We start from the raw sequence: 15,005 nt of genomic DNA, 5'->3' as shown, positions 1-15,005 counted from the left end.
AAACCTTAGATCAAGAGGGGTTAATGGGCTTCTTGCTGCATTATTAAGACTTAATTTCTTGTTTATTAAGAGAAGGTTCTGTTTAGAGTTGCTTTCCCATTTGGGCATTCCTGCAAATTGCCTCTTCACCCCACAAAGGCTTTTCCTCCATCTCTCTGTCCTCCAGGGGATTCGCATCTCTCTCTGCACCACTTCTTTCAGAGGGGAACAAAGTGGGACTCAGATACATAGGGGATGGGGATGAGGCGGCAGCAGATCACCAGACCTTGTGAGTGTAGAGGGGGTACTGCTCCCGGGTGAGGGAAGGGGAGGTCCGGATTTGGGGTCCCCTGGGGCATCCCTCCCCCGTCCCTTCTGAGTTCCTGTGACTTTATTCTCAGCCTTTCTCTTAGCCTAGGGGAGCTTTCCCAAAATGCAGGGTGGGGAATAATGAATATACACAAAAATGTACACACAAGCACAAAAACATAAGCCCTCGTGCATAACCTGACATTCACGTAATTTACACGCATTCACATACATGGGCAACCTCACATATATACATATATTGTGCATCCTATCTATACGCAGGAGTCCCACGTGTATTCAGGAGTGCACTGCGGATGTATGTATGTCTACAAACAGATTAACTCACATCCGGGTCTGGGGAGGCGTCTACGCACATCTGTCTGCAGAGGTAGGCATGCAGTCCCATGCATGCCAACTTAATCATACGTATCACACAGAAACCCAGGCTCCAAGGTGTTTCCTTCGGAGGGATGGAGGGAAACTGCTATCCCTGTATTCCCATGTGTCATTCTAGATCCCCAATTCTCCCCCTTACCACCTCCCGTGAGAAACATCATTCATATCAAGTCCATTATGAGTTCAATCAATTTCACCAAAAACTTGAGGAGCCCATGGAGTGGGCATGTGTCAGCCCCCCTGTTAGCTGCACTTCCTCTTTCTCGTTGCCTTTCCCTCCTCTTCTCTTTCCCTCAGGAGCCAAATACATGCATTAACTTGTCCTCCATGTGACAGTTTAGGATCATCTTTTGTTGTTTGAGCCTGACCTTAGGAACTCACCTGACACGTTGAACAGCTTATCAGAGCATTTCTTCCAAATGAACATGGTGTTCTTTGTAGGAAAAATTGCAGAGAATAACATGTTCTGCACCTCCTTGTACTTAGGCAGGAAAACGGGTATCCAGGTGGGAAAGTGAATTTCTCAATGTCTCCTATTCACCTAGTGAGTGGTCGCAATGGGCTCGAATCCCAAATCCTCAAGCTCCTTAGCCCCACAAAATTACAATAATTATAGCAAGAATAATGAAACACCACCAATGCGAGCAACAATCAGTTTGGTGCCCAACACTGTGCTCAGCACGTTTAATGCCACATTTTATTTAATTGTCATAATATGCACTTCTACATATACAAGAGGAAACCAAGGCTTAGAGTAGGTGCCCCCTAACTGGCGTGGACCAGGAGACAGGACTGGAACTAAGGCAGGTGAACTCCAGAGCCTGCCCTTCCACTCACTACAACTGACCCCATCCATCCCCTCCCCTTGCACGAGGAGGCTCTCAAGAAACACTTTTCCATGAATGAGTGAAATCATGATGGAAGAAGGACCCCATGTAGGGTCTGTCCGGCACACTGGTGTTCAATCAACAGTAAATCTCTTCCCCTTCCTGCTCCCCACTCCTGCACCTTGAGGACTGAAGGAACATTTAGGGCCTGCTGTCCAACACTGGAACTCAATCCAAAGCTCTGCATATTTTAAAATGTTGTGCTGTAAAAACAGAAGAGGAACAAGGCTCTGTGAATAATTCACCACTTCGCCTTGGAGAAATTAAAAATATATTTCACAGCCAAAGAAAGAGCTTTGTCATTTGGGATTTCCAGGGACTCAGACAGAATGAAGCTTCTAATTGAAGAACGGAATTGGTCGCAATATATTTTTCTTTCTTTTTTTTTTTTATTCAAGTGAAATGGGAGGTGGAGAAGTTCAAAGAAAAAGGGGTACAGGTGGAAATGATTTCGTCTTCACTTTACAACAGAATGTGTACTGCATGGTTTAACATTCAGAGTCCTACTTAACTTAATATTTGACTAGCGGGGCGCCTGGGTGGCTCAGTCGTGTAAGCGTCTGCCTTCGGCTCAGGTCATGATCCCAGAGTTCTGGGATGGAGCCCTGCATCAGGCTCCCTGCTCAGCGGGAAGCCTGCTTCTCCTTCTCCCCCTCCCCCTGCTTGTGTTTCCTCTCTCGCTGTGTCTCTCTCTGTCAAATAAATAAAATCTTTAAAAAAAAAATATTTGACTAGCAACTGGTGACAAATACACAATGGTTGGTTGGTTTTAGAGTGGTTGGGGCGGGGGGAGTGAATGAATTGGTTAAAGAGATCCTGATGTTGAGTCAAAAAACAAAAAAAATGCAGGCTTTGTGGACAGAAAACCCGAAGCTAAAAACTTAGGGTAAACTCTGTTTTGTTTTCTTTTGTTTTTCGTTTAAAAAATAGAACTAAAAACAGAAACAAGAGAAACCCTTAGCTTTGTCACTCACTAGCCATACCTCTAGCTAGACAGTGGAGATAATTGGTCTTAACTTGCAGATTTTAAGGACTACCGGCAATGGGCGAGGCTTAATGAGGGCAAACAATATACCAGCTTTTCTTATTGGGAGGATGGATGAATTTGCCCAACCAGCTTCTCCCTCGACACTCCCCACATCGTCAAATTCCTAATCTGGGCTTCCTCAAAGTGCATACTGTGTGCTCAGCCTCGAAAGCACGGCCACCTTCCGGATCTCTCGCCGACTCCTGCCGAGCTAAAGAGCTGCTTCGCCCATGCTGCCTCCGGCTCATGGGGCTCACCTCTCCTCTCAAGGAGAAGATCGAACGTGATAATCATACCTCCATCCACCTGCCCTGCCTCCGTCAAGACACAAGTCTTGTTTAATCGGCAAGGGCCAAATCTAATGCAACCTAGCAGCTCTCTGAGTGGGAGACACGGGACTCCACCACCAAAGAGGCTGTCTCAGAATTTAGTGGCCCTGGTCATCGTGACAGAAAACTGATGTCCTAGGGAATGTAGCTTGTAATGTAAAATGATGCATGTAGGCAAGAACCAGAAGCGTCAAAATATGCTAGTTTCTACCATATCCCCCCTTTTCAAAAAATTTATATCTTCCCTTTTATCCTCTCCTCCTCTTCTTATTCCCTTAAAGATTGGTTGGACTTGATGGGGAGGGATGGGTAAGGCTAAGCAGGGCACAGCAATTAGTCAGCTTTCCTATTAACCTACTCCAAGCCCATATAAGATACAAACAATACCTTCCTTGTAAAATGATAACCTCAAGTTATCAGTCCCTCCAGCAGACTTAAATAAACAAAGGCAATTCTCGAAACAGCATCTGAAGCTTAATTATTTCCCCAGATTAGACCACATTCCAAAGGAACAAATACAATAATCAGATTAAGAATCCCTGACGCATTGAGCTAATTCCAAGGTGAAGCCACAAAAGTTAGTACTTCGCAAAAGTTAGTAAACTCGAGGTAGAGGGTCCCAGAGAAAGGCATCAAATGCTCTACGTTGACCGCAGCCACCAAGACAATTTGGCTCATCTGGCGATAGATGCTTTTGAGTGACATACAGTGGAAGAGAAGTTAGTTTGGCTTTGAGCCTAGGATACCCCGCCCTCCCCTCCAACCCAGGCCTAAAGTCATGAGAAGGCTCTGGCCCAGTGGCTGCCGACCTACCTCCCAAGGTGGCAGAGATGAGGAGGTGGGTGCCGTACTTTTTGATGATGGTATCGATGAACTGCTGAGTGGTGGGTCTCCTGCCAAGCAGGCGGATGCTCCTTTGAAACTCCGGCATGAGGGGCACTGGATGGCGGACCAAGTCTCTTCTCTCGATGGCTGTGTTCCTCACCTTCCAACGGGCAAACTCCCTGGGTAAGAGAGAGGAGCAAGATGCCTCAATTTACCACTTCTACCCCCAAGGCAGCGTCCACCCAACCATCCCATTCAGGCATCGCTCCTTAAGGTGACAAAGCAACAACGATTATTTTTAGTATTTGTCAAGTGATCTGGAGCCCCTAATTCTCTTCAATCAACACATATTTACTGAGCACTGTTCTCATCACCGGGATACTGTGGTGAGCCAGACAGACAGAGTCATGTTCTCATGTTGCTTACAGAGCATCAAGATACAAAAGTCATTGTTGCCTAGTTGCTTACCCATCTCTCCCACCAGACTGTGAATGACACCCCAGAGACAGGATCTTCTCTGGTACGTGGTTCCTGTTACATGGCAGGACTCCTAAGAATGCCACCTGGATGAATAAACAAATGAGTGGATGGATGGAAGGAAGGAAGGGAGGGAGAGGGGGAGCAGAGGAAGGCTATTCATCGCAGGGAAGACCTAAAGCACAAAGCAAGTTGAGACCTAAGGCACAAAGCAGGTTGAGACCTAGAGCCAGCTCTAGGGCAATTCAAAAATCAAATAATTAGCCCAGAGCTTGTTTGATTCATAATTTTAACATGTACTCAGTGAACATTTACCGTTTGGAAAAAAATAAGGCTATACCGTGAAGACCATGTGGGAGAATTTCCATTCTTCACTAACGATGGAAGGGATCAAGACTGAAGACCTTCAACCCGGGAGTCTAGCTTGGGATCTCACTCTGCCTCTTGCAAACTATGCGGGGCCATCCTGGGCAAAGCTTGTCACTTGTCCGGACTTACATCTCCTTATCTATGAAATCCAATTAATACTATCTCCTTTTCATTGCTGGTGCACAGATTATAGGAAGCATTGGGTGTGACAACACCTTTGGAAACTGCCAGGTACTAATCCAATGTGAAAGAGAGTTTTATAACTTTATATCCTCACAAATTCCCAGACAAGAAAATCATTAGAAGTTCATGGGCAATGAGCAATGAGCATGTAAACCGAATACAAGTAGAAATTTGAAGGGCCTTGGTTCAGGTTGCTTTTGCTTTATGACCGCTGTTCCTACCAAAGATGAAGCTCCTTCTGGAACAACCAGCTCTCCGGTCTGCCTGAATTACAAGCCCCAAGACCCTTGAGAAAAACAGCCTAGCCAAGAGGATGGGAAGGTCAGCCTCGATAAATGATAGGAACCAGAGTTTAATGAAAAGGTCTCCCTCTCCTGCCACAAGATGGGAGAGATGAATGAAGGCGGGGGCATGGAGCAAGGAGAAGCAGAACAAGGGAGGAATCACCCCGGAATATGCCCCTGTAATTCAGCGGTGGAGTCTGACCCCCCGACGCAGAGGAACGTGGGTCTGAAAAAATGCTTTCAAATTGGAATACATTTCCAAGACTCAGAGCTTATGGTCTGTGTCTGCTTATGGAGTCTCTGTTCGTAATTCTTAACACCGTTGAAATTCTAAACCAAGTCAGCTCAGTACGTTGCACATCATCGGTATTAAGTTAATCAGCTGCACTCAAGGAACCCTTGCAGGCAGCAGCCAGGAAGCGCAAACTCTGATGTCTACGGGAGCGGGGTGGACACCTCCCAGGCCCGCGCCCTGAAGAAGCTCACGGTCCGGGAGGAAAGACAAGATGTTTCCAGTCTGTTGTCAATCCAGGACTAGAGGACACAGAAGAGCCCAGACCTCTCAGGGCTCCAGGGGAAGCTTCAGAGAAGAGGTCATAGCTGAACTACAGTTCTGAAGTCCACGTGGGCTTTAAATAGAAATGTGGTGGAGAACAGCTCTCCCCATGGAAGAAAGGGCAGGAGCACAGTGGATGGGGGGGATGGGCCACGAGACCCGGGAAGAGCCGAACAGGAAGGAAGGGGAAGGACAAGAGGGAGCAAGTGGGACAGAGGGAGGGAACTTGCGAGCCAGCAAAAGCTTGTGACATGACTCCCAGGACCCCCACGCGCCGGTGTTCACACCCCCGTGTAACCAGTCCCCTCTGCTTAAGTGTGGGCAGGAAGGGACCCAGCGACTTGCTTCTAATGGATGGAATGGGGAAGCGATGGAATGATCCTTCCAGGATTCATTTACAAAAGATTTCGACTTCCGTTTTGCCTGCCCTGGGTGTGTGTCTCTCTCTCAATTTCTCTCTTGCTCTCTCTGGCTCTCCCTCCCTGGTGTGAGATGCTCTATGGAGAGATCCACATGGCCAGGAACCGAGGGAAGCCTCCGGCCAGCAGCTTCCAAGGCACTGGGACTCGGAAGGCCCTGAGTCCTAAGAGTCACCGCATGGGTGAGCTGGGAGGCAGAGCCTTCCCAGCTGAGCCTTGAACCCAATAACCACAGCCTGGAGGTGGAGAGAGCCAGGGTGCCCAGCAAAGCCACACCCAGGTGCCCAGTCCACAGAAACTGTGAGCTAATAAATGCTGTTATATTAAGCCACCGAGTCATGGGGGTAATTTGCTATTCAGCAAGAGATGACCAATAAAAGGCAATGAGGCTCATCAGATATTTCTGAGGAAAAGAGTCTTTCCTCATCAGTTTATCCCTGAAACTTATAAAATTACATATAAATGTAATTATGAAATTATGTATGTGCATAGAAAATACTCATACATCAATGTAACAGACACATATATATAATCACTTTGGTTTATAACTTATGACCTTGGATTACTAGTTTTTTTTCATGTGACCACGACGACTACCTTCCTCAAAACCAACGTGCATTTTCACAGAGAGGTTAAGTAATGTGTCAAAAGTCACACAGCTAGATAGTGGTAGAGCTGGGAGGAGAAAACTGGTATGCTGATTCTTATATCAGTCTTTTAATACAGATACTGAGACGTAAAATGTAAAAGCCATAGAATCAGGTAATGCCACCCCCATGATCAAATTACAAGCCCAAGACTCAATTCTTTCCCTCCCTCCCTTCCTCTTTCTTTATTCCCACAGCCTCTACAGTCTTTCTGATGCCCACCAGCTACCCAGCGAGGGCCTGCCATTGGGTTTCTTCCTTGAAGACATTAGGCAGCTGATGCTGAGTCCCCAGCTCCTTCCTCACAGCAGGGGCACAAGGCCTAAGTGGGGAGATGCGCTGACCTGCTAAGCACACAGCCGGGGACTTGGGAAGAGCTCAGTAACTCTGTGTGTGTGAGTGTGTGTGCGTGTGTGTGTGTGTGTGTGAGATTAGGAAGCACTGACTCAGCGCCAAGCACCTGTTGTTCAGCACCGCAGGGCTCCCGATCCTAAGGAAGTCTTCCATCTTCGCGGCCAAAAGTGCATGTTTAGGAAAGCTATGAAACCATGCTGTGCTATTTGCAATGGTCATTTTAGTCAAAGAAAGAGTCCCTGCCCCAATCTGTAAGAGGGGCAGGGGTGGGAGTGGGGGTGGCAAAGAATTCTCTTGTACCTGTTCCGTCTTGATGGGAAGATAGGATTTGGCCAAAGAGAGGGAGAGGCTGTTTCGGGAAGGATGAACTCCTTGTGCACAAATGGGGGATAAGGCAGTTGAAGAGAGAGGGGTGTGTGTGCGCATGTGTGTGAGGGAGGTAAATGATAAGAGGTAAAGACAGAGAGGTTGTCAGTGACCCCATGATGAAGGGCCTTGTGTGCCTAATCACGTTACTCGATTTCAGTCTCTAAACTCTGTTCTGAGTGGCCAACAATCCAGACTAAAAATATGCAAAGAATGGATTTATGTAACTTTGTGGCCATTGTAGAGATGCTGAAGCAAAGACAGTAAGAGTTACAGGATTCTAAAATGTTATACTGTTTACCAAAGTCCCCTAAGTGAAAGGGCTTCCCAGCACGTAGACCTATTCAGAAGGAGGTTTAAACAACACTGGAGCTGAAACAGTTGACTTCTGTTTTCAAAATCTGGGCACCTACTGTTTTTCCAGATCTGAGGTTATAGCAGCAAACAAATTAGCCGATATCAAGGAGCTTAAACTCCGGTGAGAGCACACTGATCATAAAGAGCCAAATCGGTAACAAGCTGGGCGGCGGTGGGGAAGTGCTGTGAAGACAAATAAAATGGAGGAAGGCAGTCGGGATGGCCAGGGGTAGGGTGAGGTTGCGGTTATAGAGACAGCCTTCTTGATATGATGACATGAAAGGAGAGACCTGAAGAAAATGAGGAAGAGGACGCGGGGCCACCAGTGGAAGGATATCCAAGAAGAAGGAAGAGCAGGTGCAAAGGTCCAGAGGTAGGACTATTTGCCAGGTTTGGGGAGCACCAAGGAGGCAGTCCTAGATGAGCCAATAAGTAGAGGAGAGGAGATAAAAGGAAGGGTGGGAAGAAAAAAATAACATTAAAATGTAGGATGGAGTGGGCATAGATCTTGAAAGGCTATGTTGGATTTGGTAAAGATGTCCTATTTTTAAATTCCAAGTACTGTATACAGTCAAAAGAAGGTTTTCGGCAATGACACAATCTATGTGCTAAAAGAGGATCTAGAGAGTCTGTCACAGCTACTCAACTGTGTCCTTGCAGTGTGAGCAGCCGTAGACAATACATAAACATGGGAGTATAGCTGCGTTCCAATAAAACTTTATTTATAAAAGCAGGTGGTGGGCCGGATTTGGCCCCCAGGGAGTATGGCGCCTATTCTGAAAGCATCACTAAGACTCCTTTGGTAGAAGTCATCAAATCCAACCCACTCAATTCATGGATGGGAAAACTGAATTTTAGAGACATTAAGTTATTTGCCCAAGATCACAGAGCAAATGACTTGCAGGGCTGAAATGAGAGCCCAGGGCTCGTGACTCCAAGTGCAGTGCCCTTTCCACTGCAATAAGCCACCTTAAAAAGAGAGAGAGACAGAAGAGAGAAAAGAAAGTGAGAAAGCCTTGCTTGTCATGTTGTCTAACTGCTCTGCTGGCCCAGGAACAATTTCATGTAAGTTCTCAGTGAACTGAGCACAACATAAAATACATCTTTCCTTCCGAGCCCACAGAGCAAGCAAATTCCCCTTGGAGGAGAAGGCAGAACTCACAGTGGCACAGGATCCGTGGAATACGCTTATGCTCAATTAAGCATCTCAGCGGGGCAGGCAAACCAATTAGACTGAGATTAAAAAAGGACCCTGGATGGAAGGCATGGGGTTGCTGCAGCAAGGCCCATCCCCCTGGGGGAGCGGGAGGTGGAGGGGTGGGTGACAGCGAGGGCAGGGATGGATGAAGACCGAGGCCAGCACTGTAGGTTTGAGACGAGGCTGGAGAGAAAACTATAAGGTGAAGGCTCTCTTATCAGAGCAGAGGGTTGCCTTTCTGGGACTCCTCCCTCATCCTGCCCTCTCTCTACACACACACACACACACACACACCCACTCTCTTTCTCTCTCTCTCTCTCTCTCTCTCTCTCTCTCTCTCTCTCGGATGCACACACTGAGGACAAAGGGCTGTGGAGCAGGCAGGAGACCCTGCTCTGTGCCCTTGGGAAGGTGTTTAGTCTCCTGGGAAAGAAGCTGATTGTACTAGATGATCTTCAGCCCTGCGTCTCTCAGCCTGGGCGCTGGAGGTGGAAACCCCGAATTAAAACCTAACTCTGCCACCAATTAGCTGTGAAATTGTGAACGAGTTCGCTTACTCTATAAAGCTTAGATGTCATCCCGGGGAAGCACATCTCCCATAGAGGGGTCGGTTCAGCATCGTATTAAGAACATTTACAAGGAGCCCTCCATAAACTGTAAAAGTTATTGTCCATATTGTCACTGCTGTTCTGGTTTTGGGAGAGGCCCCAGTGGGAAGCTGGGTGACAGTGGGTGGACGGTGGAGTGGGTGAGGGGAGGAAACAATCATGCTCTTTTTAAAGTTACCGGTAGGGCGAACTTCTGGGATAGGCAAGATCTGATCCTCGTGAATCTGTTAGGAGCAGTGCGTCTGAATTTAAGAAAGAGAACAGCAGTTCATAAGCTGCTGCAAGGCAGGCAGGCAGTTTCCTTATACCAGCGATAAAGACTGAAACCAGGCCACCTCGCCTCATTGTGCTGAGAGGTTAATGAAACCAGGATCAGAAAACTCTTTTGTCAATCACAACAGGGTGTGGACTGTTGTAAGCTGCTGTTGGTGTTTTTCTATTATTATTACTTGCAGAGGGCCACTCATAATGATGTTTCAACTGCATAAAATTTTCCTTTTCATTTCCCCCTCTATAAAATGGCATCACCATTTTCAGTTCTCGGGGTTGTGAGGAGAGCACCATCTATGATTACGTGTGAGTCTCCTCCAACGTCTTCTAGAAAATCAAGGTTACTGAGGACCTCTGAAGAAGTGAAGGGTTGCTTTACTCTTCTTTATAGAGTATGTTTTGCAGCTTGTGTTTTTTGTTTTTGTTTTTAAGCAGACTCCATGCCCAGCTGGAACTCACGACCCTGAGATCAAGACCTGAGCTGAGATCAAGAGTTGGACGCTTAACCGACTGAGCTACCCAGGCGCCCCTTGTTTTTTTGTTTTGTTTTGTTTTGTTTTTTACTTGAATCTGATTTCACAGCAGAAATGGACGAGGTCGTTTTCAAAAAACATATACCATAGAGACTTCAAAATACAGAAAAAATGGAAAAACAAAGGGAAGACAATATTTTATTTGGAAGTTTGGGTTAAAATTCGTACACAGACTTAACTCTATAGACATTGTCCTGAACGCTTCATACAGGTGGACTGCAAATGTCTCTGAGCTTCCCTGCAGCCAAAGGAAAAAGGAAATCACAGCCCAAAGAGCCAGAGAGTCAAGAAGATAACAGAGCAGTTGTTAAAAGCTGTGAAAGAAACACACATTTCCCAGAGGCTACAATAAGACACAAACATCTCCCAGGGTTTCTCATAAAGAGATGGATGTAGTCGATGCTTGTTGGTGATCTACCAACGCCTGATTGGCTCCAGGTAGCTGAGTGTATTTGCCAGAAACATCATTCGGTAAAGCAATTCCATGAGAGTCAAGCATGTTACAGTCTAAATATGTGGCTCTCTAGTGTTCTGACTTAATCCAGGGTTACATTTTAGAATATTCTATAGACACTGACCGCCGATAAAGGTTTGTGGATAGCATAACTGATTAGGGTGTTTATCCCTGGGTGGCTAATCCTATTGGTTGTATTAACTCATCATTTGGAAGTCGAATAAAAACAAGCCTCTGAGTGTCTGGGTGGTGGGGGGTGGAGGGATCTGGGACCACTGTTAGCAGCAAATTGTCCCCAGAGATGAGCAAGGCGAATGGCAGAGGAGGAGGGTGAGGAGAAGAAGTCACTGAACCAGAGAGCGAGCAAGCACGAGCGCATTTCTCCTGCCTGCTCTTCCCACCCAGTCTCCCCCTGCGGGCTCCCCAGCCACCTCCCCAGCCACCTTGATCTCGAATTAGAAAACAAGGATGTTTTATCACACACCCTGCTTAGAGCCACCTCAGGGAAAGGTGAAACCAAGGGCAGATGTGAAATGGAAAGGATGCCTCTTAACAACTAGGGTGTCGGGGACAAATCCCCCACTGTCTCCCTGCCCCAGAACAGAAGCGAGGGGGCAGCTGAGGAATCAGGGCAGCAAGTGGATCTCCGGGACAGCTCGGTGCCAGAGGGGTGAGGACAGGAAGAGCAGGAAAAAAGTCGCTGAAAACATGATTGCGAACAGGTTCGTTTTAATTACAAGACACCGACTTAACGGTGGAGGATAAAATAATCCTTGCTTATGATGTGTATACAAGCCTTTTTGCTTTCCAGATGTGTTCACCTAAGTAATGGCATTTTTATGTTTATACCAACTCAGTAGCAGTTCTGAAGGCTCTTCTGGGAATCAAGTTCAGAGAAACCAGGAGAAGCATCTTGGAATGGGGCTCCAGGCTTCTCATGGAGGAGAAACTTGAGAAGAATAGAAACAAAACGAGCACATCAGAATGGCCCCAGTTTTATTTGAAGGGACCGTTCCCTAAAAAGCAAGTGCGGTTCTTCGTGGAGCCCTGTTACTGAGGGCGGGGGTGCAGTGGAGGTTAGGGGCATCCACGGTGGGTGAAAGCAGCTTAAATGCACTTGCTTTATGTCCTCCAAGTGGCTCATCTATTTCCTGAGATGCCCTCGATTACCTGAGCCATCTCTTTGCCAAAACATCAGAATGGAACAGCTTTGGGAGCATCAACCAAGGATATTCCTGTCATTTCGCAAATGAAGCGACTAAAGGACATGAGAAAAAGGACCTGCCGAAAGCCACACACCATTGGTGGCAGGAGGGACTCGAATCTGGGTCTCTGATCTCAGATTCAGCGTCTTCTGTCCTGATCCACTGCCCCGGCCCACCACCTCCACTGTGTGGGGTCTACAGGACACTATAGGTCCTTTACAAAGCTCTGCCATCATGCACATTATCCTTCCAACAACCTGGAAGAAGGGGAGAACTGCCATCACCATCAGGAGTGGGGAAAACTAAGGCCCAGGCTGGTGGGCAGAGCAAACCCATGCCAGAGCTGGGACAGAAACTCCAGTGGCATGAGGCCTTAGGGTCCTCCCTGCTTCTTCCTGCTTCCCCGTCCTCTGCCCCCTCAGGCATCACCACGCCAGTGGAGGACAGGTGTACACGCTCCCAAGCCACCTTGCTGATGCTCTGCAGGAGAACGGGATCTCAGGGGAAAGCCAACAGCTCATTCCACGGAGCACCAGCAAAAGGGCCACAGAGCAGGTCTGTTCTGAACATGTGATGGCATCTGGAGGAAGCACAGACTTCAGGGTCAGAAAGCCCGGGCTCTGAATGAGCATGAAGCCATTCATCAGCTGAGCGAGTCTTTGCAAATTCCTCAGCCTCTCTGAGCTTCTATTGGTGCAAGAGGAATTCTAGTACTTACCTTGCAGGGTTGCTGGAAGGATTAAGCATAATGAATGCAATTAATCTGGCAGTAGTAGCTACTCAATAAATGTTAGCTATTTATCCTTTGGCGAGGCATTCTAAAAGGGGAGTTTGTCGCATAACACATAACTTTTAATGGATATTTTAAATGATCTTAATATGCTCATAGGCTCCAGGGATTATGCAAACTGCATATAAATAAAATATTTAAAATTCTGTTTACTCAATTTGTCTCTCTGCTTACTTCCAAAGCATCTATTGTGAAAGCATGACTCATAACTAAATATAGATTAATAAAAGTTTGGAGCAGCAATTATTCTCCAATTATCATAAATCCCATTAAACATTGCAATTATATGAATTTTCTCTTTCAGTCCACAAAATTTGAGAGCTCCAAGGGACCACGGAGAACGTCTTCGAATATGGCCTTCAATTTTTAGATGGAAACCTGGAGAGTCTGAGAGGGGAGATAATTTTCTGGGGCCACACGTCAGTGGCAGAACTGGGTTTTCAAATCCAGGTCTCGCACTGCCAGACCTCTGCTCATTGCCTTCTGCTGTGGTGCATATTTTTAGGAGAAGAAAAATGAACAACTTCCCCAGCGAGTAATACTGCATTTAATTGCCAGTTGCTTCCTTGTTAAAATATTTTGGTTTGGTGAGCATGATGCCATCTCAGAGCCTTCCCCAAACCCACATTCCCAGCGAGGTCCTTCTTTTGTTTCCCTATATAGAAAAAGGTTCCCTGTCCTTATTTTAAACTAGTTAAGAAAGATCTTTTTCGTCAACTCATTCAACACACATTCACTGAGTTTCTGGTTCTATATCAAGAACTGGGGATCTGGGACGCCTGGGTGGGCGTCTGCCTTCAGCTTGGGTCATGGTCCCAGGGTCCTGGGATCAAGCCCCTAGTTGAGTCGGGCTCCCTGCTCAGCGGGAGCCTGCTTCTCCCTCTCCCTCTGCTTGCTGCTCCCTCTGCTTGTGTTCTCTCTCCCAATCTCTGTCAAATGAATGGATAAAATCTTAAGGAAAAAAAAAAAGAAAAAGAATTGGGGATCTAAAACCTTCCCTGATTCAACTTAGATGTACCAAAGTCCTCAAAAAAGATTTACCTCAGAGGTCAGTAAACTGTGACCCACAGACCAAATCTGTCACACCGCCTGTTTTGTAAATAAAATGTTATTGGGACACAGTGATGTTCATTTGTTTGTGAATTATCTGTGGCTGTTTTCAGACAATGTGACAGAGTTTAGCCGCTTCAACAGAGACCACAAGGCCCACAAAGTCTAAAATATTTACTATTTACTGTTTGGCCTTTACAGAAAAAGTTTGCGGACCCTGATTTAACCCATTGACTTGGCCAGTCAAATAACATATTTTTAAGGAAATAATCAAGGAGGCCAGATCAAAGATTTATAGATTGAGCTACTCCAACAGATAGATCAGTAAATTCTGTGTGTGTATATGTGTGTGTGTGTACGTGTGTTTGACAAGATTCCCTGACCCCTATTTTTAAACTCTGGGCCAAAGCAAATTAGAAAACAACGATGTTTTATCACACACCCTGCTTGGACAGCACCTTTAAACCTAAACAACAAAGTCATTATTTAAATACAAATTAGATGGAACTGACTTAAAAAAAAAATGCCCAGATCACAACTGAGTTAAGAAAATAAACATGTTTCAAGTGGAATTTATGATTTGATGATCAAATAAGGTAATTGACTCGAAATATACAATGATAAAAAAAAAAACAAAAAACAAACCCACACCATCTGGGAAGGTCAAAGGCATTCCCAGAGGTACCTGATTGCCCAAGCACCACAAGAAGGCAGACCCCACCACTTTTCCTGGTTGTTGGAACCCGATGAGTTGTAATGCCATGAAAACCTGGCTCTGAGGGCTCTAATTTACAGGCGAGGGAGAGCTGACAGCACGATAAAGCCCCACTCGATACAGCAAGCTCTCTCTGACTGATAGAACTAATCAGAAGAGAACAGGTCACCCTGAGAATTAAGGAGGCTCCTGTCTGTAGCCATCAAAGCAGAATTTGAATAACTGATTGACAGAGATGCTTATAGGAGGGATTCAAAACCTACAAGGTGGCTGAAAAGTGGTGTTGTTGTATTTCCCGGACTAGGCGGCCCGAGGAGTTTCAAGAAGAGAACAATGTGTTTGCAAGGTTAGGAACTGTCTTCTGGATGCCCAGCTGAACTAGAAATGGTTCAGTCTGGAACCAGTAATGTTGTAACCA

General features: G+C 46.3%; 1 protein-coding gene across 1 annotated transcript in view; it reads right to left on the bottom strand.

The window, feature by feature from the left end:
* The window catches only part of BRINP1 (BMP/retinoic acid inducible neural specific 1), a 177,870-nt gene that overhangs the window by 66,485 nt on the left and 96,380 nt on the right, over nucleotides 1–15,005 (bottom strand). The window contains exon 3 of the mRNA XM_025888606.2: nucleotides 3,741–3,931. Within this exon, the coding sequence (XP_025744391.1) occupies nucleotides 3,741–3,931 (191 nt within the window). The remainder of the gene's footprint in view (nucleotides 1–3,740; nucleotides 3,932–15,005) is intronic.

This window comes from Callorhinus ursinus, unplaced genomic scaffold (assembly GCF_003265705.2).
Source record: "Callorhinus ursinus isolate GAN/ISIS: 27379988/994484 unplaced genomic scaffold, GSC_fseal_2.0 scaffold24, whole genome shotgun sequence".
NCBI classification, from domain to species: domain Eukaryota; kingdom Metazoa; phylum Chordata; class Mammalia; order Carnivora; family Otariidae; genus Callorhinus; species Callorhinus ursinus.
The sequence above is the reverse complement of the archived record's forward strand: the minus strand, read 5'-3'. Positions and strand labels throughout refer to the sequence as shown.